Source organism: Condylura cristata, unplaced genomic scaffold, assembly GCF_000260355.1.
Source record: "Condylura cristata isolate star-nosed mole 26May11 unplaced genomic scaffold, ConCri1.0 scaffold00010, whole genome shotgun sequence".
Classification (NCBI taxonomy): Eukaryota; Metazoa; Chordata; class Mammalia; order Eulipotyphla; family Talpidae; genus Condylura; species Condylura cristata.
Genome location: NW_004567111.1, coordinates 8,573,242 through 8,593,721, shown reverse-complemented (window position 1 = coordinate 8,593,721; position 20,480 = coordinate 8,573,242). Strand labels below are relative to the sequence as shown.

Genomic DNA, 20,480 nt, shown 5'->3' with positions numbered 1-20,480 from the left:
ATGAAGCAACCGTGTTCAAAAAGGCTTTGTGGATATGTAGCTGAGCAGCTACTGCTGAAAGGAAAGCAGAGAGGCAAGCAAAGGGCTCACTGGCTATTACAGCTTACGCTGCTGTGTCTCATCTTGTAGCACCCATGCATTATGACTTTCTTAACCAAGCTTTCTTAACCCGAGCTTGGCACGGGGAAAGCAAGACAACTGTAGAAGGAGCTATCATCATTCGAAGGTGCTGGAAATATAAAATCTTGGACCATGAGGGCTCAAAAGGAAATTCACGATATCAATAGCATGCCCCTCAGAAATGCTCAGGAGAGGCCTTTTGTCTGGCACATTCCACTTTGAATAACATCTAATGTGTCTTTTTCTAATGACTGTAAATAAAGACCCTGTAAAGGATGACCAGATGGCTCCATGAATAAAGACAAGGCTTTTTCGAGCTGCTCTGATGCCCATCTGTGTTTACCTTCAGCCGGGCTAGAATGAAGGCTGAGTTTTGAACTACATTCCCATGGATAGTTATACAGGTTGTTGGTTATAAGCACATGTGCATGTTCTTACAAAGGGAAATATAAAAGTGATTGACAGTGGGGTGGAGGAGGATGACTCTGTATGGCAGATAAAAACCCTTGGCACTTGAGCTAGCAGTCATCAGGATATCTCAGCCAAGTTCCTCATGGTGCAGATCAGGAACCCAGAAGAGGTCAATGAAGGTCACCCAACTAGTAAGGGTGAAAAGCCCCCAAATTCCTCTGAGACATTATTAAGCACTTGCTGTGACCAAGCACCATGCAAGGCTCTGTAAATTCACTGTCACAAGGTGACAATGTAGCAACACAAGAAGTCACATACCGGAAAGAGGTCAGAGGATGTGGAACTTCGAGTACTGGGCAACTGGACAGTAGGTGGGGGAGGCCCACACGGTGGAGGGGCACCTGACTCAGTGTGCACGGGCCAGATATAATTTTGTCCTGACGTCAGTGGAACCCACTGAGGGATTTTATGCAGGTGAGGGAAATCATCCAATTTATTGTAGTAAATCATTTGCAGGAATACTCCAGAATTCAACACCATCTATTATTAAAGAGATGGGGCTGTCAAATGTTTGTGTCACCAGTGTTACTCCCATTGAGAATTTATGATTTCACATTTTCTTTTAGCTCCTTTTCTAAAATTCTGTCATTGGAATGGAATCTTAATGTTTTAACTTGCTACCTAATAGCATAGTAAGTAGATAACCAATAAAGACTTGTTGAATTAAATTTAATTGAAGCTTTCTTCTCATCCAAATATCAATTCATCTAGAAACACAAGAGAGAAGTTTTCATTTAAAAAATTTCCACTGAACTCTTGTAAGCTGAAAAGATTTGTAATGCAGATAACAACCAATTTTTGCCTTCTTAAATTTTTCGGTATAACTGTCTAAAAGGAAAGACAAGTTGTCTTATCACTCATGTGAAATAAAATAATGAAAACACTTATTTTTTTAAAAAGCCACATCCTTCAGTTCCATCCATTCATTCCTCTCCCTTTGCTAAGTGTTTGTTCCTGTGTTTCTGATTCTTTTCTAGAAGCTACTCCACCACTCTGTGCAATACCCCCTTGACTCAGAAGCACACGTATGCCACATTGTAATTTTCTGAAATCAAAATAACTCCTACAGTGGATAAGTTCTTTTATGCAGATGATCTTCCTTCTTTAGCCAAATAACTGCTACTGAAGAAGCAGCACCTTTTGCAATGAATGATGCCTTGGAATAGACAGAGACAAGACATGCACAGCACTCCTGCTTAGAGAGCACAGGGCGGTTCCGCTGCGTCCAGATAATGTTCATGGGTGTAGCCATGGCTCCCCAGAATACTCACCTTTGTGTCCCCACTACCCCACTCCCAGGCAGACCTAACTCTGCTTAAGTGTCTAAGCGGGTCTGGAGACAGGAGATGGAATAGGTGGAATTCCCTCTGCACCCTGGACAGAGAATTCAGGGGTGCCAGTGATGGCTCCACTCTGCCAGCAAGAGCAGGTGGTTAAGAGAACTCCCTTTTTGTTCCCTTCTCATCTCAACCTGTTGGAAGAATCTGTGTTGGCAGAGGTTGAGTGGAGTGTGTGCACACATGGGGGTGTGAAAATGTACCCACAAAATGATATGATATATATGTGACAGATAAATCAAGAAAATTTGAGAAAAAAAATTTTTAAATCATCAAACATGAACTCTGATTATAGTTAAATATTTGCTTTTCCATTTTAACTTTATCCAAAACCTTAAACAAAAAAAAATAAGAAAGAAAAAGGATAGAACGATCGCCTATGTGATCCAGGATGCCTAGACACTGCCCAGAGAATACAAGAAGGGCCCATCCGAAGGGCCCGAGCTCTGGAGATAGAAACACCTTAGTGCCAGGAAGGCAGCTTGATCTGTGCACACCATGGGTACTCTGAGGGGAAAACGAGGAAGTGGTGCCATTTGTGACGACATGGGTGGAGCTGGAGGGGATTATGCTCAGCGAAATAAGTCAGAAGGAGAAAGACAAATGCCAGATGATTTCACTCATCTGTGGAACATGAAGAAGCAAAACAAAGGAACAGAAGTAATTAAACCACAACAAGCATTAGAAATCTGCCTGAAGAATTGAGCTTTCTTCCGGGGAAGGTAGGGAGAGGGGTACACATGACAAGGGAGCCGAGACTGTGGTGGACAATTATAGGTGCTTTGGTGATGGATATGGAGGTCACCGCATCTGAAGAGGTATGACCCTGCACCTAAATCAAGGACAGTGTTACAAACCAACAATAAACATGATACAATTCTGAAAAGGAAGGAAGCAGAGCAGAGGGCGCCTCTTCAGGGAGGAGCGGGAAAGGGAGTTGGCAGGTGCTTTCCTGCCTCCCAGCTCCTGTTTCTCACTTACTTCTCAGGGAGAAATGAGAGAAGACTCAGCAAGCTTGACTCGACTCAGACAAATAGGAAGCCAGTGAGCAAGGGAGGAAAATCGATAATAATCTAGAAGACCAAAAGGAAAGAAATTAAAAGAGGCATGTGCAGGTTACAAATCTAGATCTCCTAAAGTTCCGGGGGTGAACCCAGGCTCCCCCCCACCCCCCAAGGACAGCTGCCGTCATCTGTCATCCCTGCGAAGGGCGTTCTGGGCAGCGGTGCGGCCGGAATGAGCTGTCTGTACAGGAGCTGGAGAAGAATGATGAGAGGGAAGCAGGAAAGTATAGGCTCAGAAGGAAATAAAACTTTTATATGGTGGGCATGTACCGCCAGGACTTTGTCAGGCAGCGGCCGCGGGAAAATAGAGCCCTTGTGGTGTCCACAGAAGGTCTTCCCTTTTTGGCTCACAAACAGCAGATTCTTGCTGAGGCTGTAACCAGCCATGTTTCATGACATCACCTGTATTTTCCTTGAGGATGTTTTTCTCTGCATGGGGATCCTTTTCTAGGCTGCCTGTAGCTGAAAGGGATGAGGGAAAAGGGGGATAGCACAGGAAGAGAGCAAACGAAAACCTACTGAAAGACAAGTCCCTACATCTTGTAGATTTCAGATAGGGTGTCGATGATTTCTATGTCTTTGGGGTGTCTGGAGTCAATTAATTATTTCCAGGCTCCTCACCTACCCACCCACCCCCAATATATGCAAGACCACATTCTATTTTACTCCCTTGCGAGCTGATGCTTAACCATCACTGCATCCTTCCTTTCAAATGCCTTCGGGGAGGAGGTGAGCACGATGCCAGCTGAAGAACGAGGATTAATTGAATCAGTTGGAAACAGTTTTTGCAGGGAGCCTCTGCTGTTTTTGAAGCAACTGATCATCACAGAAACAACTGTGTCCCCAAGGACATCTTTTCTGAGACCAGGAGGTAAATGGAGTAAACTGTAAGACACAGGAAAAGTAGAAAAGTCTGGAAAATAGATCAGTCACTTTCACCAGCCACTGAGTGGATTGACTAAGCAAAGAAAATAGCAAGTCGTGACTGGTAAGTCTGAGCAGATGGAAGGGGAGCGAAATGATGCAAAGCGATGAGAAATCTGTCAAAGAGAGTGACTTGGCAGGTCTGCCGGGACAATATTGTCATAGTCTGATTGCAACGTATGCCCCAGGGCACACTAGCTGCATTAGAAAGAACCGTAAAATAGCTGATCTATACCCAGCCGGACAGACAGCTGGGGAGGGTCAAAGTCTGTCTGGAAGAGAACTGGCATCTGTCAAAGCTGGAGTTCCTGAGTGGCCACTTTCGGGGAGGAAAGAAGACAGGTAAAACTGACAGAGGGAGACCAGCTTGCATCTTCTGCAAACTTTAAAATCTATGACTACGAGGAAGGAGGAGGTGCTGGTGCTGTGGGTGGGGGCTCATCTTCTTTCATGTCTGTGTGATAGTTACCAACTCTGCTTCTACCAAGAAGGGATGGGTTTGGGGTGCCCCTGCCAGTGAGTTAAGTGGCCACATTAAAGAATTTTGCTTCCGCCAGCTGCCCCAGCCAAGGAGCTGGATTCCCGCAAGCATTCTCAAACCATCACTACCTCAGCTCTGGAGCTGGAGGGAAGCCACAGCAAATCATTCTTCTGGCCATGGGTTCAGAGAGCAGAATTCTAAATTCTGCTGCTGTCAGCTGTCCGAAGAAACAAGGTTGGCACTTAACGACTTGATTTTATAAGAATGCACTAGAATTGCTGTGGAATTCTCAAGCATTTTCATAGACCTTAGTTCAGTGTGGCAACTTATGAAAGAGAGAGTGTTATCATATAAACATAAAATAATCATTTATAATTACAGAAAGTAGCTAAGTATCCTGCCCACAATCAGAATGCTGGGTCCTGAGAGAGTTCTGGTGTCCAGGGTCCTTCTCTGTGCCTTTAACACAATCTCTGGGTCACATCTCACTGAAGAGTCTAATGCCACAGATAAGTCTAACTTAACCATCTTCAAGGATCTACAAATCCAGTAAGCTTAAAGTCTCAGTATGCTTTGAGTAACTCTACTTGCCAGTCAGGAAAAATGGAAAGGGGATAATTGTAATCTATATCAAAACTTTAGAAAAACTGTAGTTAAAACAGATGTTTTAAATTGTGATAAAACAGGATACCATAAAATTTACCATTTTAAGGGTACAATGCACTGGCGTCAAGGCCATTCATGTTATCAGGAAACCATCACCACTGTCCATCTGCAGAATGTTCTCATCCTCCTAAACTGAAACTGCAGCAACTGAACACTTAGCCTCCTCCCCTCCCCAACCCCTGTCAATCCCATCCTACTTCCCATATCTATGAATTTGAACTACTCCAGATGCTCTTAGCAGTGGAATCTTATTCTTTGTGATCAGCTTATTGCACTGAGCATGTCTTTCAAGTTCGTCCATGCTATAGTGCCTGTCACATTTTGTCTACGCATTGATCCAATGGACCCTGCGTGAATCTCACCTGGAGATTGTAGATGTTGATTCAGCTATGAACAGAAATGTACAAATATCTTTTCCAGTCCTGTCTTTGAGTTCTCTGAGGTGCATACCCAGAAATGGAATGAGTGGATGCTGCGGTGACACAATTTTTAATTTTTTGAAGAGTTGCCTTACTGTTATCCACAGATCTGCACCATTGTTGTACTCTCCATGAACATTTGTTATTTTCCGGCTGTTGGGGTTTGTGTGTGTGTGTTTGTGTGTGTGTATGTGTTTTCAGGAATAACCATCCAAATGGCTTGAAATTTAAAAATTAGATATTCAGAAAGTGGTTATGGATACCAAAATTCACAATCCTTCATCTGAAACTCTTTGGACCATACGTGTTTCAGAATAAAGAATAGTTTTAGATTTTAGAAAATTGTCACTTTTACTATATCTTATGCAGGTCTCCCCAGGAGATCTGAGGCCACAACTCACAATCAAACACATTCAATTTTCGCAGCAAAATGTGTTACTGTTCACCCCAAGTGGGAGAAGTGAGAACTATAATTAAGCTCATTTCAAACCTGATCAAGTTTTGATAATAAATGGGCTGCAGAGAAATTTGGAGAGGGTCAAATACTGGAACTACAGGCCAGGAATTGTGGCTCCCTATGCGTAGCATAGATGCATAGACTACTAGTCATTTGTTACATTCAGTGAATAAGTGTGTAGCTTAGGCCGTCAACACGGGCTGAAGGAAGCTCCTTGGTGCCAACACACAGGATTGAAACTGCTGTCGCATCCTTTCAAAAGAGTGACCAGAGGCAGGAGCAGTGAGAGGAAGCATCTACATCTGAAAAAAAAATCCAGGCCAGCACCCAGGGACCCCACTCCTCAGCTTCCACTGGGACCCTAGCCAGCCCCACTGGGCTAACAATCTTACATGCCTTCAAGTCCTGTTAAATTTTGAGAGCTGCATTTCACTGTCCCTCACCTTACAGCTTCTCACCTCAGAACAACTACTGACATGCTGATGAGAATCCCCAAGGAATGGTAGTCAGCATGTCTCTCCATCCAGAAGTACATTCACATGATCAACAGGATCTTTCTGGAAGTCTTGGCTCTAAAGGAAAGGAATAATTTTGAATGGTGGCATTGACAGGCAGTGGGTTGCTTCTGTGGAGAAAAGTCACGTCAACTGTCTCTCAGGTAATAGGAGCTTCAACTCTGCCTGTGACCATCCCAGCCATGAGGTTGACCGCATCCACCCACACCCACACTCCCACCTACTCGACTAGAATGTCTGACATCATGAAGAAACCCCACAGGAAATGGGGTTTCATTTCCTGAAAATGGGGTCATCGTTTCAATGATAAGAAATTAGATATTGTCTAGGTAGCCTATTTGGGCTGCTAGAAACAAATATTACAGACTGAATAGCTGATGTCTACAGAAATTGGTTTCTCACAGCCTGGACGCTGGTAATCAAGATGGCGCACCATGGGCAGTGAGGACCCTCTTCTAGGCTGCAGACTTTGCCTTTAATCCTCAAATGGCACACAGGGCTGGGACCCTCTGATATCAGCCATTACTCATGTCAATCGTGAGGGCTCCACCCTCATGACCTCATCCTCCAAAGGCATCAGCTCCTCATGCATCTCCTTAGGCATCAGCTTCCGAGCGGGTGACTCTAAGAAACACCAACATTAAGGTCACAGCAGAAGTGAGGAAAATAATTGTGCAGAACTGCTGGAGCTCTGTTTCCTTGATGAGCTCTAGCAAAAGAGAAGGTCATGCAAATGCAGGGCGATCCTTGACTGTTGACAGATGCCTTCCTCACGCCAGACCACAACAGGGAACATGCAAGCGATGATGCCCCTTGTCCTCATCCCTGATCCTCTGTCCCTGGTAAATGTACATCTGGCCACCGAACCTCAACTTCATGTGGCAAGATTTTTCTTCCTTTCCAGGTTCTTCCTCCAGAATGGTGATGGTACAGAGAAAGAAGGCTACCAGCCTAAAGAAGGGGCGCAAAATCTAGAAAAGGGGTGAACAGGACGAGCTCACAGATGCATCTTGCAGGTTGAGAGCAACGTGGCGCCAGATGAAGCTCTGGAGCATGCACATTGCCCGTCTGGCCTTCTAACCTGAGAGTTCACTCTTCCTTCATAGCACTTACCACGTTGTATGTCTATCTGTCATTCTTCATTGCGTGGGTCCTCCATGGAACAAAATCAGTAGCACAGCTTTGACAGACTCAAGGAGCTTTCGAATATGCCTTTGAGTCTGTGTCTGTATGACTAAATCATTTAACACTTACTGTTTTTTCACTGGTTAAAACCACTAAATCTTGAGAAAGATGATGGAGGCTTAATCAGTGTAACCTTGATAGAAAAAAAAAACTATAGTTAATAAAACAGCGCTGATCAGTTAGATGTGGTAGATTCCACCACAGGCTGCTCTCTGGGAGATTTGGATTTGTCCTCAGGATGTGTCTCTGCATAACAAAGCAGTCATGCTCTCCTCTAACTGTGTTTGTCATTTCCTTGTTTTCATGTCTCTAAAGTTTCCCGTGGAAAAAACAGGGGAAGGAGAAAAGGTCCTGGAGGACGGAGCTGTGAGCGCTGAGCATCGGTGGGCTCAGCGCGAGGCCGGTGGACTGGGCATCTCATTCCTGGTCGCCCCACTGCCGGGCCTGCTCCTGGAGGCGCTCGCAGGCAGCTCCTGCTAAATGAGGCTCCACAGTCTCGCCTTGCACGCAGCCTCTGAAAAAACAAGCCCTCCTCTGACTCACAGGCTCGCAGCAGGAGTCCCGGGCCAAAAGGTAGACATGGAGCCAGCCCAGGTCACCGTCCAGCCTCGCTGCTCCGCTTAAGCACCGGCTCCTCTGTGCAGGCCCGTGTTTATTCTGCAGGGTTTTGCTGAGCCGGCACCGCTCACAGGGCCCACACACGTAACTGGACATCAGTAGGGGGCATCCAGGTCGTGCTATGGAATTTCTGGCCTTGGGGAGCACTTAGATCCCTCTGCGAAAGAATTTGACCAATTCTGGGCTCAGCATGGCGGGGCACATTTATAGACACAGACGGTGGGCAGTCTTTGGGGCAAGAGCTGCTTTTTAAAGGAGCAGGTAGCTTCATAGAACATCCACTGGAGCAGTATATCACTCTGGAATTTACCACTTTGGGGTTGGCTTGGTTTTTCTGGAACGACACTTAATCCTCTCTCCCCCACCTCTGGTTCCTGGCCTTGCAAAACTTCCACATTTAGCTTGCAACTCATGAATCATTTTCCTTCCATCCCTGGTTAACTTCACCTTAATTTTTCCTGCTCCATGTTTCCATCACAATCTCAGAATCTAACAAAAATTGATTGGATCTACCAGATATATCAAAAGGCAGCACAGAAGTTCTGTTTTACTGCAAAAATAGAGATCATTCCATGTGTTTTTGTAAATTTTTCAATTAAAGCATTTTTTTTTAGGGAAGTGTGTACTGTGAAGCTTTATAGAAAAGAATTTGCAATGCACTCTGTTTTATTGGTCATTATGTTGTGAAGATTGGGAAGTGGATTTTGTTTGAGATATGGATGAAGACTGGCATTTATTCAGATTTAAAATGGGTAAACTCATTCATGCACAAATTCATCATGCATGCGTAAGATTACAACGGCTGAAAATGGCTTAAATATAACTGTTTCCTTATGTATTTCTATTTCTTCTTTTGAAAATTGACAGACACTTTGATTTCCAGAGCTGAGAAAACAACCTGCAGAAAGGGGAAGAATTTTAAGCCTGAGTATGTTGTCCAAGAATATGCAAACAGGAAGGGCACCAGAGAGGAACGGTTTCCAGGCTTTCAGACAGTAATAGCAGAGACAGTAGCAAAACGCTAATATCAGCACATAGCGGGGCTGCCGCCAGTCTGTGGGTGTCTGTGCTGGATGTTCTTGTGCCTCCGGAGATGCCCTCTGGCTCCCACCATCTTGCCGTGTGCCCGAACAAGGACCATGCAACCGTTCAGCTGGGTCTCTGGCCCACTGGCTTCTGCTTGGGTTCAACCACCGGGCAGCAATAGCTGGAGGTTAGAGGGACTAGACAAGTCTAGCTGTTCCCTGGGCTTATTCCCTGACAGGCATGGGCTGGCAGTAGCTGCATCTTTTAGTCTCTCTTTGCAATTTCAGTGCGTATAGTTCTGGAAACAGCTTCTTCACCTCCAGCTCTTCTGTAGCCAGTTTCTGGGTTTTACTCCATTTGAATCTGATTTCCTTTAACCCTGTCCACACCTTTGCAGACAGTTTGTCCTTTAAACTCTCTTTGTTACCACTGGGTGTGCCATCTGCTTGGTTTTTATTTTTAACAGAGATATAAACAAACAGAGCATCTTGTAGGGATTAGATAAAGGTGGATCTCTCTGTGGGCACAGGATACAGGCCGGATTTCAGCCCTTTCCTCCTACCCCCGCCCCCAACCAGTGAGCCAGAGGGCCCAGCAAAGGGATGGGAAGATCCCCTAAAAGCTAGAAAATACCTTAAGAAGAATGTGAGGATTGAGCTGGATTTTTAAGCATTTTGGGGGACTTTGATGAGAAAATGCCCTGCAGGTGAAGATACCATATATATAGGAAGTAGATTCCAAAAGGTGAAGAAGGTTCTTGAAGGGACTGTTGCACAATAAGAAGGCAGAGACAGGTTGGAGATGGGCCTTGATGGCAGAGCTTTAGATTCAGCAAGGCATTAGGGGCATTGTTTGGGCAGGCGCAGCCCTGGGCTTGCCATCCGTTCACTCTGTAACTTTGCAGTTACTTACCCTCACTAAAGCTCAAATTTCTGTTGGGCAGAATGGGGATATAATAATATCTGCCTCTCAGATGTGGTGGGGTATTACGTTTAAGCGGCACGTAAAGCGATTAGCACTGCTGGCGTTTAGTAAGTGCTCAGTGAACATGGGCTCTACCATCCTAAGTTTGTATACTAAACAGCAACATAATGAAGGCAATATATGATGAAAATTAATCAGTCAGTGCATGCAAGGTGAACAGAAAGGAAAGAGGAGACAGGGAAGTCCTTTGAGGCTGTAGCTGTCTGCACTCCAACAAAGAACAAGGGAATTGGGGGGTTGGAGACTGGGGGAAGCTAGTGTGAGAACAGCAGGAAGACGGAACTGTGACAGTCATGGTAGGGAGGGCTCCACTCTTTACTGAGATCTTTATTTTCCACTGATGTGAACATACATAGCCAACTGAAGCAGCTGATGACACAGGACTGACAACTTTGGTGTTTTAGTTCAAGTAAGAGCATTAAAGAACTTCTAGATTTTATTCTTCTGTTTCAAGCTAATATTGAATGAGAACCAACATTCTACTCCAAAATAGAAACCTTAATGAACATCTCAAACAGCCCAGTAATCACCAATGTCTCTTCAAATTTTCCAAAGATGACTTCTTATAACTACAAGTTTCTTCTGATGCTAAGATAGAATCTGTACTACTGAGCAGGAATTTGTTCATGAGAACTTGCTAAGAGCATGTGTGATTATAGTTCTGGAACTATAATCTACCAAGTCCCTGCCATAAGGAAATAGCCCTTGGGATGGAGGGAGAAAGTGTTTAGCTATAAGTGACAATTTCTGTAAGTCCCCTGTTGAGCAGCCATTGCAGGCAAGCCTACCTATGAATTCGGTCCCCTTTTAAATACAACTCTGAAGCCATTTAAGCCATAGCTCCCTCTGAGAAAATGCATTCCTTGTTTTCATTGTTTGGCTTTTCTTCCGGCCACTGAGCCAATGTTTCCTGATACTTTGGCTCACTATTAGAAACAGCAAGGCCGAATCTGGTGTTGAGGCCCTTCCTGCTTCATCGCAATCTGTTCTCTTCCTCTCTCTCTGGCCTGCAGATACCTGCCTGAGATCATGAATGATGGACTCACCAACCAGATCAACAACCCCGAGGTGGACGTGGACATCACGCGGCCCGACACTTTCATCAGGCAGCAGATCATGGCTCTCCGTGTGATGACCAACAAGCTGAAGAATGCATACAATGGCAATGATGTCAACTTCCAGGACACAAGTAAGAAAATCTTCCTCAGTACCCGGAGCTCGGGCATGACAAATGGTTATAGGGAATCGTACCAGAATTCTTCAAAAGCAACCTGCACCTTTCATCTTGTGTCCATCTTGCCCATTCTACAAAGCTTTTTGCAGTCCTTTGAACCAAGAGTTCCAATCCACAAAATTCAGGATACTGAAGTCATAATAGTTCTAAAGAAAGTTTCAATATGTGACTTTCAGCTACATCAGCGTTCAAATGAGTTTCATTGGCAAGTTGACCCTTTAATGATAAAGCAACAAAATAATGCTCTCCTTTCTCCTTTTCCAATCCGCTTTTCTGCCTCTACCCCAATTTCCAGCACTCCTTCCCTCCAAGTTGGACATAGTCCACTCGGACCAGGCTGAGCTGTAAACTCTCTTTTATCAGGATGGTCTCCAACAAGTAACTTCCTGAGTTTTAGGGCCCTCTGAGATGGAATGGGAGTCATCCCTGCCTAAGGGGTTGAGTTTGAGGCCGTATGTAAAGGAGCCAAGATACTAGCTGATGCGCTGTTGAGTCAACTGCATTATGTCCCTCTCTGTCCACGGACAATGGACCTTTGTCTCTGAAACGTGGAGAGAAATGGTTAAATGCTGATGTTGTATTGCACTTGATAATTATCAAAGATTACAAAATATCAGAGATGATTTGAAAGTGTATTATGTGAACATTGAGTGAGAGGAACTGTATTTAGGTTTTGGTCTAACTGGTTTCAAGGTGCATAACTATCAAAACAAGTTTTTTGTTTTTTTTAAAATATGTCTCTTTATAGATAGAGTTTTCAGGGAAAGATTTCTTGAACATAAAGTGTACAGTTCCAGTGATTCTGTAATTTGGTTACTGAAGCAAAAGATGATACTTGTATGCTTGAACTAATGAGGTAGAAAGAAACAAGTTAGAGGAGACATTAAGTCATGTAAGTATCAGCCATCACCCTACCGAGTTGTCTCTGAAAAAAATGTGAGTGGTTTGTTCAATTTTAAATATCTCAAAATTTAATTTTTTAAACTCAGGATAATTACCCAGCCGTAGACTACAGTGCTGTAAAAATTCTCTGAGTCCCTCCATTATTTCCCCTCCCCTTTCCCAACTCTCTCCTTCCCTCTCTGAAGAGGGCATTTCACAAGACTAGTTTCTCTCTGCTACTACTCCCTGCTCATTGCTTAACCTCACTCCTCTGCATTTGCCCATTCTGTTTTGCTGTCTAGTAAAATGCTTTATTATCTGGAGAATGACCATTGGAGTAAGTAACTCAAGACACACAAGACTTCGTTGATGTTGGCCTTGGTTTTCTCTACTCCCTAACAGAAAGAGCTTGTATAGGTGACAGTCTGCAAAGCTTAGGGAAGGTTGCCCTTGCACAGTGATCTTGCTGCATTTCCCCTCTGAGAAAACAGAAATCAGAAATGGTTAAAAATATCACTTTGGGGGCCCTCCCTGGTGGCGCAGCGGGTTAAAGCACAGCACTAAGAAGCTAAAGCCACTTCCTCATGAGTTCAATCCCCGCCTGCCCTGGAGGAGACCACATGGCGCGGCAGACCTCTCCTGACCCACCCTCTGCTCCCCTCAGCAGTGTACTTCAATGATCTGCCTGTTCTGCTCCCCACTCTGTCTCTGGTGAAGCCTCTCGCTGCCCCTGAGCATCTGGCTTGTACCCCAGTTCTGTATGAACAAATAAATAAATCTTTAAAAAAAAAAAAACAAAAACAAAAAATAGCACTCTGGGGGCCCTCCCTGGTGGCACAATGGCTCAGGACGCAGCACTGCAGGCTGGCAGCAGCTGCATCAGTACAAGTTCGATCCCCAGCCCTGGAGCTGACCCATATGGCGTGGCAGAACTCTCCTGTCTCCCCACTGCTCCCCTCAGCAGTGTACTTCATCGATCTGCCTGTTCTGCTCCCCACTTTGTCTCTGGTGAAGCCTCTCACTGCCCCTCACCTCTGGCTTGTATCCCAGTTCTGGATGCATAAATAAAAAAAACTTTAAAATATATATATACATATACCTCACCTTGCCCTAACCCACCCACCAAATTTGGCCCTCTGTTTTAGGATAGTGTCTGTCATACAAACCATGATCACATCTAATAGCCATCATCAACCTTAGTGCTTGTGACATTTTTAAAAAGGGCCCCTAAATACCTGTATTTATGATTCCCCTTCAGACAGAAATGTGGCTATTATTTTTCTCAGCAGGAATCTCTTGTCATTATTTGCTTACCACAATTTTAATATTCTAAATTGCTTTAATAATATCTTTGTAAAGGTTATATTACTTCTTGTGCATAATACCAGTGTTGAGAATAATTCCCTTAGCAATTCTGATATCTCCGAATTTAATTAATGGGCATTTTCTGTCTTGTAAAAGCTGTTAAAGATAAATCAAAGAAAATGTTAAGAACCTGGTGTAGTGTATTCAGTGATCTTATCTGGTATGTGGATGCCCCATTAAAGGAAAACAAATGTGCCCAATGATGCCTTACTCATACAGAGACCATTAAAATAATCCCACTTTTCCTTGACTTAAGTAGCACAGAGCCACCAAGATGGCCCAGGCACAGCGCAACAGGTGCATTACCATTTCAGGCCAGCAGGGGGTGTTTAGGGCCCATGGATGGAAGCATTGAGCACCTGGAGAAAAGAGCAAAGACCATTACCAGGCTTCCAGTATTGGTCCTCCGAAATGTTATCTCACTTATACCCCCTAACAATTCTGTGAAGTAGATAGTGTTGTCATTTTTTCAGATGAGGCAGTCTCCTGACTGTAGGGTAACTGATGTGCCCTAATTCACTAAAATAAAAAATTAACTCGAGGTGAGACTCGAGGTCATCTTGGTGTAGAACCCATATTTTTCTTCACCAAGCATCACTGCAGCACTGGTCTCTGTACCCTCATGCAATTCACCAGTGTTTTCACACGTACTCTGTGAGGTGAATGTTATTGTCTGTTTCTGTTAAGATGAGGAGACTGACAAGAGTTGAGGAACCGTCCCAAGTGTGTTTGTTTAGCCAGCAAGTATTTGTTGTGCACCTGCTGTGTTCCATGAAAGGCTATAGGGACACAGAAGGGAAGAGTTTACTCTCAATGTAAATTCTCACAGAAGGGATAAGAAAACAAGCAAGTAGGGACTTCCCTGGTGGCCTAGGGCTTAAGTCTCAGCGCTGTCACTGCTTCTGCGTAAGTTCGATCCCCGGCCAGGGAGCTGACTCACCTGGTTTAGCAGACCCCTCCTGTCTCACCCACTGCTCCCCTCAGCAGTATATTTCAGTGCATCTGCCTGCTCTGCTCCCCACTCTGGGTCTGGTGAATCCTCTCAACCCCACACCTCTGGCCTGTACCCCAGTTCTTTTTTTAAAGATTTATTTATTTATGCATACAAGAACTGGGGTACAGGCCAGAGGTGTGGAGGAGTGAGAGGATTCACCAGACCCAGAGTGAGGAACAGAACAGGCAGATGGACTGAAATACACTCTTGAGGGGAGCAGCGGGGGTGTCGGGACAGGTCAGCCACACCACGTGGGTCACCTCTCCCACCAGGGATGGAACTCATGCTGCAGTGGCTGCGAATAGCTTCATAGTGCTGTCCTTAACCTGTTGAGCCACCAGGGAGGGCCAAGAATGAAATTTCTTAAAGAAATCACAGTACTGGCTGGAATATGCAGTACCTTGCCAAAGCCAGCACACAGGTCTGGCCCCCACCGGACCTGAGGTTCTTGTGACACTGGGTGGAAAACACAGACTGTACTACAGACATCCGGGGCCTTGCCTCCTTCTCAGGACAAGCCTTCTCTTTGCCAACAAGCCAACAAACCCTCCCTGGTGGTGCAGCAGTTTGGAGTGCTGCACTACAAAGCTAAGCCAAGCTGTGGCTGCTTCAGTGCGAGTTCAACCCCCGGCCAGGATGCTGACCCACGTGGCATGGCGCGGCAGACCTCTCCTGTCTCCCAGCTGCTCCCCTCAGCAGTGTACTTTGTGGATCTGCCTGTTCTGCTCCCCACTCTGTCTCTGGTGAATCCTCTTGCCACTTCTGCACCTCTGGCCTGCACCCCAGTTCAGTATGCATAAATAAATAAAATCTTTAAAAAAAAGAAATCAGGGTGGTTAGGGACCCTTCAGTGGAAAGATGTGCCTTAGCACCCCAGCCTCAGGAGCACGAGAAGCACAGATCCACTCGGAGGGTCAGACCTCTGTGCCAGCATCGGCAAGCTATTTTTCCTTCCCGGCCAGGGCTGCAATGTCTTTAAGAAATTTCTTTCTTTGCTCTTCTCCAGTGCTACGCACTCCTTCCTGCTGCGGTCTGACTTTCTTTTTGCAATCTGTCCCTGCCAGGTGATGAATCCAGCGGATCGGGGAGTGGCAGTGGATGCATGGATGACGTGTGTCCCACGGAGTTTGAGTTTGTCACCACAGAGGCCCCGGCAGTGGATCCCGACCGGAGAGAAGTAGAGTCCTCGGCAGCCCGGCTCGGCCACTCTCTGCTCTGGTGGTCTGTCGTGTGCGTGGTCCTGGCACTGCAGAGACTGGGCAGATAATCCTGGGTTTTTGGGCAGATGAAACTGCATTTTAGCTATTTGAACGGCCAACTCACTTCTTTTCTTACTCTCTTGGCCAATGGACCATGCCACAAAAACTGACTGTTTTCTAGAAGAAGAGGGCAGTACTGTGTCCATTTTTGTTTTCCCAAAGAGTACCCGTGCCAGACTGCCTGCTTCCTCTTTCCTTCAGTTATCTGTGGGGACCTTGTTTATTCTAGAGAATTCTTACTCAAATCTTTCGTACCAGGAGATTTTCTTACCTTCATTTGCTTTTATGCTGCAGAAGTAAAGGAATCTCACGTTGTGAGTTTTTCTTTTCCCCATTAACAAAAAAGTAGAAGAAAATAATTTCCCCTCGTAAAATCAGGCCAAATCCCAAGACAACTGCATTTTCAACAAAGAAGCAAGAGAGAGAAATAAAAGAGCTTTACCACTGAGAGTTGAGCATTGCCAGCAACTCCCAGTTGAAGCTTTCCTTTGATAAATGGGGTTTAAAAGGCTCATGGGGAGAAAGTTTGAAAGTTTCGAAATGCAGTGAAAATACACGGCGCGGTAACCGCACAGACAAAACTAACGTGGAGGTCCTGACGCTAAATTTAGCACTCCATTTCTAATAGGAGAGCGAAAGTTGCTACCCTCAGCGCCTCCCTGTCACCCCGCCCAATTGCACTTCAGCAGCGGCACCATCGCCTTGATTCGCTCATGTCTGCCCACTGTCTCCTCAAGAGCCTGAATTGAAATACTCTCCAACAAGACAACCCCTTGCTTTTGCCACAGGTTTGACTTTAATTAGATGTTTCTGCCCCTGTGCTCACTCCCCTTCCCAAATCCGAGTTCCTTTCATGACGGAGAAACAATTCGATCCATAAATGAGTTTTCCGTTCTTTAACGATTTGTTTTGTGTCAATTGGTGTTGACATCACTCGGGCATTCTCTCCCCCAATAACTCACAACAAAAAAGAAGTCAAGACAAAAAAAATATATATATATAGTATTGACATGGAGATTTCTTTCACTTTTTTAGTCTTAGTATGATCATCTATTTTTATATCGATATATATATAAATCACAGATTTTAACTTCTTAATTCCAAGCTCAGGGTTGACACACCTTTGTAACGAAAATGTTTTGTCAACCAGCTCTTCTTGTTCTGTGCTGCTCAGACCTGTGAGCACCGAGAAGCAAGAAAGAGAACTTTTTACGTATCTAACTGTCCATTTATTAAAGTTTGCCAGGGCACACCCTTTTCACATGGACATGCTTTGTCCTGAGTGCTCCAGATATACTGAGCTCATACGGTGAGCGGTGGGGCATGTAGGACCTTACTGGGAATGGAAAACGTAGATGGAAAGAACACGCTAACCGTACAGAACCATCACTCTTGTGCACGATGCCTCCAGCTGAGGATTCCTGCCCAGCAGGTCAATGACCTAACTCAAGAGGCCAATTCAGAGCCGCAGCCTAACTGACCCACCCAGTGTGCCAAAGTCAGATGCTAGGCTTCCCTTGACGGGAGACACTACATAAACCAAACTGGGCTCTATCAATACCGTCAGCTGTCCATGTGTTTCTTGGTTTTGATGATGCCTCTGGGGTTGGGAAAGGTGATGTCTCAAGACACCGTAGTCTGCCAGTCACATTTTAATTCACCCGCTGACGGTAATGACACGTAAATGGTATTTTTCGATCTCCACTCATCAAAATTATAATTAGTTATTGATTTAGTCATCATATTTAAGTAGGACATGTGGGGCACAATAGTATTAAGCATATTTGAGCACTTTTGCAAAATGGAAAGTATTTAGAAGCATCTATTGCTATTTTATGCCTAATGAAATACAAAATGTAAGATCCTGAGAGATTTTGTGGCATCCTTTCATGTAAATCTATATGAAATTGACACTTAATCTAATTCGGCGTCGCATACATCCATAAATCCATCCATTTCACTGCCAAACGTTGGCTTCCCGTCACCCATCACACATAAAACATCTCGATGAAGAAGGGTCAATCATATATGTTGCTCATTCACTTATGTTATGTTCAGAAATCAGTATTGTCTTTCTCCAGTAATTAAGGTGCAATACAAATTAAATCAACCTTGATTTTTCCAGAATATTTGAGTAATAATTTGTTATGGCTTTAAACTCCAAGTCTTTGGATTTTTTTTTAATATCTCTGCATTGTCTTCTGTGAAAACAGAATGCCTTCTTTTGCCTATATGCTCGCTCCCAAAAGTTTTGTGCATGTGTATAAATGCACATTATCTTAATGAATGTGAACCCAGGTTCTGTACACGCCACACACAAAGATGATGTATAAACTCATCATCCTGCATCATTGGTTTCAGCACCTTCATTTTCAATATTATTCTTAGTGGTGATCTGTAGCGATCCTTACAAGCCAGGCAGCGATGATGCCGCAATATGAATCATTGCATGAATGTGGTCAAGAGTTTAAAAGTGTACTTCCTGGCCTTTCTCATCATCCCACTATGTCATCTGATTTTCACACCAATTTAACATGAGTGTGTGTGTGTGTGTGTGTGTGTTTTCTGCCCTAAGGAAATTAATTTAATCAAGTTGCCCCATTTTAGTGTTTTGGAATCTCTCCCTATCCCTACCCGCATCCTGCCAAATCAATTTCTCTGGTTCCCCCACAGTGATGGGGTTGCAATGAGGCCCCATTATTTTTACTGACCTGCCCTCATGTGTTTTGATTTCTCCTAAACTTTGTAATCACATCTTAACCTCTGTTATGAGTAGCGAGGGATGGGCTCACTGAAATTGGATGCTAGCAATTGTTGGGTGAGGCTCATAACTGCAAACACTTAGCTTATTGAAGTGCCTCTATTTACATGTTCTTTAGTTATAATATGTATTTTTCTAACAGAAATACACGTCTGTAATTGGTGTATATTATTCTTTGTATATGTTATAACAAAAGTGAAACAGAGGCTAAAGTCTTTAGCAGAGAGAATGAATTGCAAATTCAGGAATTAGAGCTCTGCTTTTGGGTCTGTATTGAAGAAGAATATGACAACCTTCTACCATTGCAATGAAGGTCAAGTCGGTACGATGATTATAGCCATGTAGCTCAACCTTAGCACTAGCCATCTGACTCCCTTACAGTGATTCACCCAGATAAGTAATGTGTGTTACTGACTTGCAATGTAAGGGATGGAAAATACTATTTTGTCTATATTGGAAACACTATTATTCATTGACAAGGAGTAGTAATTATACCAGTAACATTCTATAAATCAAACAGATTGAAAATATTACTGGATGCAGAACCCTGATATTTAATTTATATTCCCTGCTGCAGACATTAGCCTACTTTAATTCTTTAGCCATTACATACCTGTTTTGGCTACACACTGAACACCAACTAAAATCACCAGGGAGGAATAAAAACATAGCAAATTCCTTGAGTTATGATTCCTTTAGGACTTCTCTTTGCAAGGCTAATTATCAGGTGGTTTGAATAAAGGTGGAAGTGTTAGCAAACGCAACGCAAGTGTTGACTTGTCCAAAACTTGCAGAAATTCAAACTCATTTTCATTTACTTACTGTCACTAACACACCTGACTTTTAACTTAAAAAAAAAAAAAAGCAGTTTAGCTTTGCCAACAGAAGAGTAAAGGAGACCATAACCTATACATTTGCAATGTGTTCCTCCTTGGTAGAGACATTAGCCAGTGTTTAGTTTTAGGCCAAGTTATACAAATAGAGTGTCGATTTGTATGCATTCTGGAGCCTTGCTATTTCACGGTTTGCTACAGTGTGGTCTCAGCTTAGCATGAGGACATTTGAGCCTCATTCAAAGTTGAATAGTTGCCGGAATCTTTGGCATTGCTTTGTAAAGCGGTACTTCCTTGAAGAGATTCCTGAAGATGGGATAATAGTGAGGTTTCTGTGAGCATATACATACTATATATGCAGGACAAATGTGTGCACCAATCAAACCTAAAATTTTATGTGACTGTCAAAAGAATATTATTTGGGTTAAGATTTTTCATTTCTGATTTGGATAGAAAATTGCTATTAATCTTGTATTAAAATAGTTTTTAAAAATCTACCAGTGCTCTTTCTGCATTTTCTTAATTATTGTCAATCTAAATTTCAGAGTTTTTGAATTAAAAAAAAAACTTTTAAAAGCTACAATATTAAAGAAAATAACCACAGGTAACATCAGCCCCACTCACATAAATACACTTGGCATTTGCAATCATGAGCTTTTCGAACATTTAGAGCTTTCTAAACATGTATTGAAAATACTATTTTTCTCCTCTTTGGTATCGGTTTCCTTTCCAAGATAATATTTATTGGCTTAGAAATGATGTCAATACTTTATAAACGAAGTCAAGAAAATAAGACAATTTGTAAAAAGACTAACAATTTTCAACTTCAGCAAATTGCATTGATGTTTATATTTCTGAAAGCTTCCATGCTCTCAGACATGCTCA

At 43.7% G+C, this 20,480-nt stretch overlaps 1 protein-coding gene across 2 annotated transcripts in view; it reads left to right on the top strand.

The window, feature by feature from the left end:
* GPC6 (glypican 6) overlaps nt 1-20,051 on the top strand; it is a 975,543-nt gene extending 955,492 nt beyond the window's left edge. For both annotated transcript variants that reach the window (XM_004680069.2, XM_012723230.1), the window contains 2 exons: nt 11,281-11,456; nt 15,807-20,051. In XM_004680069.2, the coding sequence (XP_004680126.1) occupies nt 11,281-11,456; nt 15,807-16,009 (379 nt within the window). In that variant the 3' untranslated portion in view covers nt 16,010-20,051. The remainder of the gene's footprint in view (nt 1-11,280; nt 11,457-15,806) is intronic.
* Nucleotides 20,052-20,480: the final 429 nt, after the last annotated feature.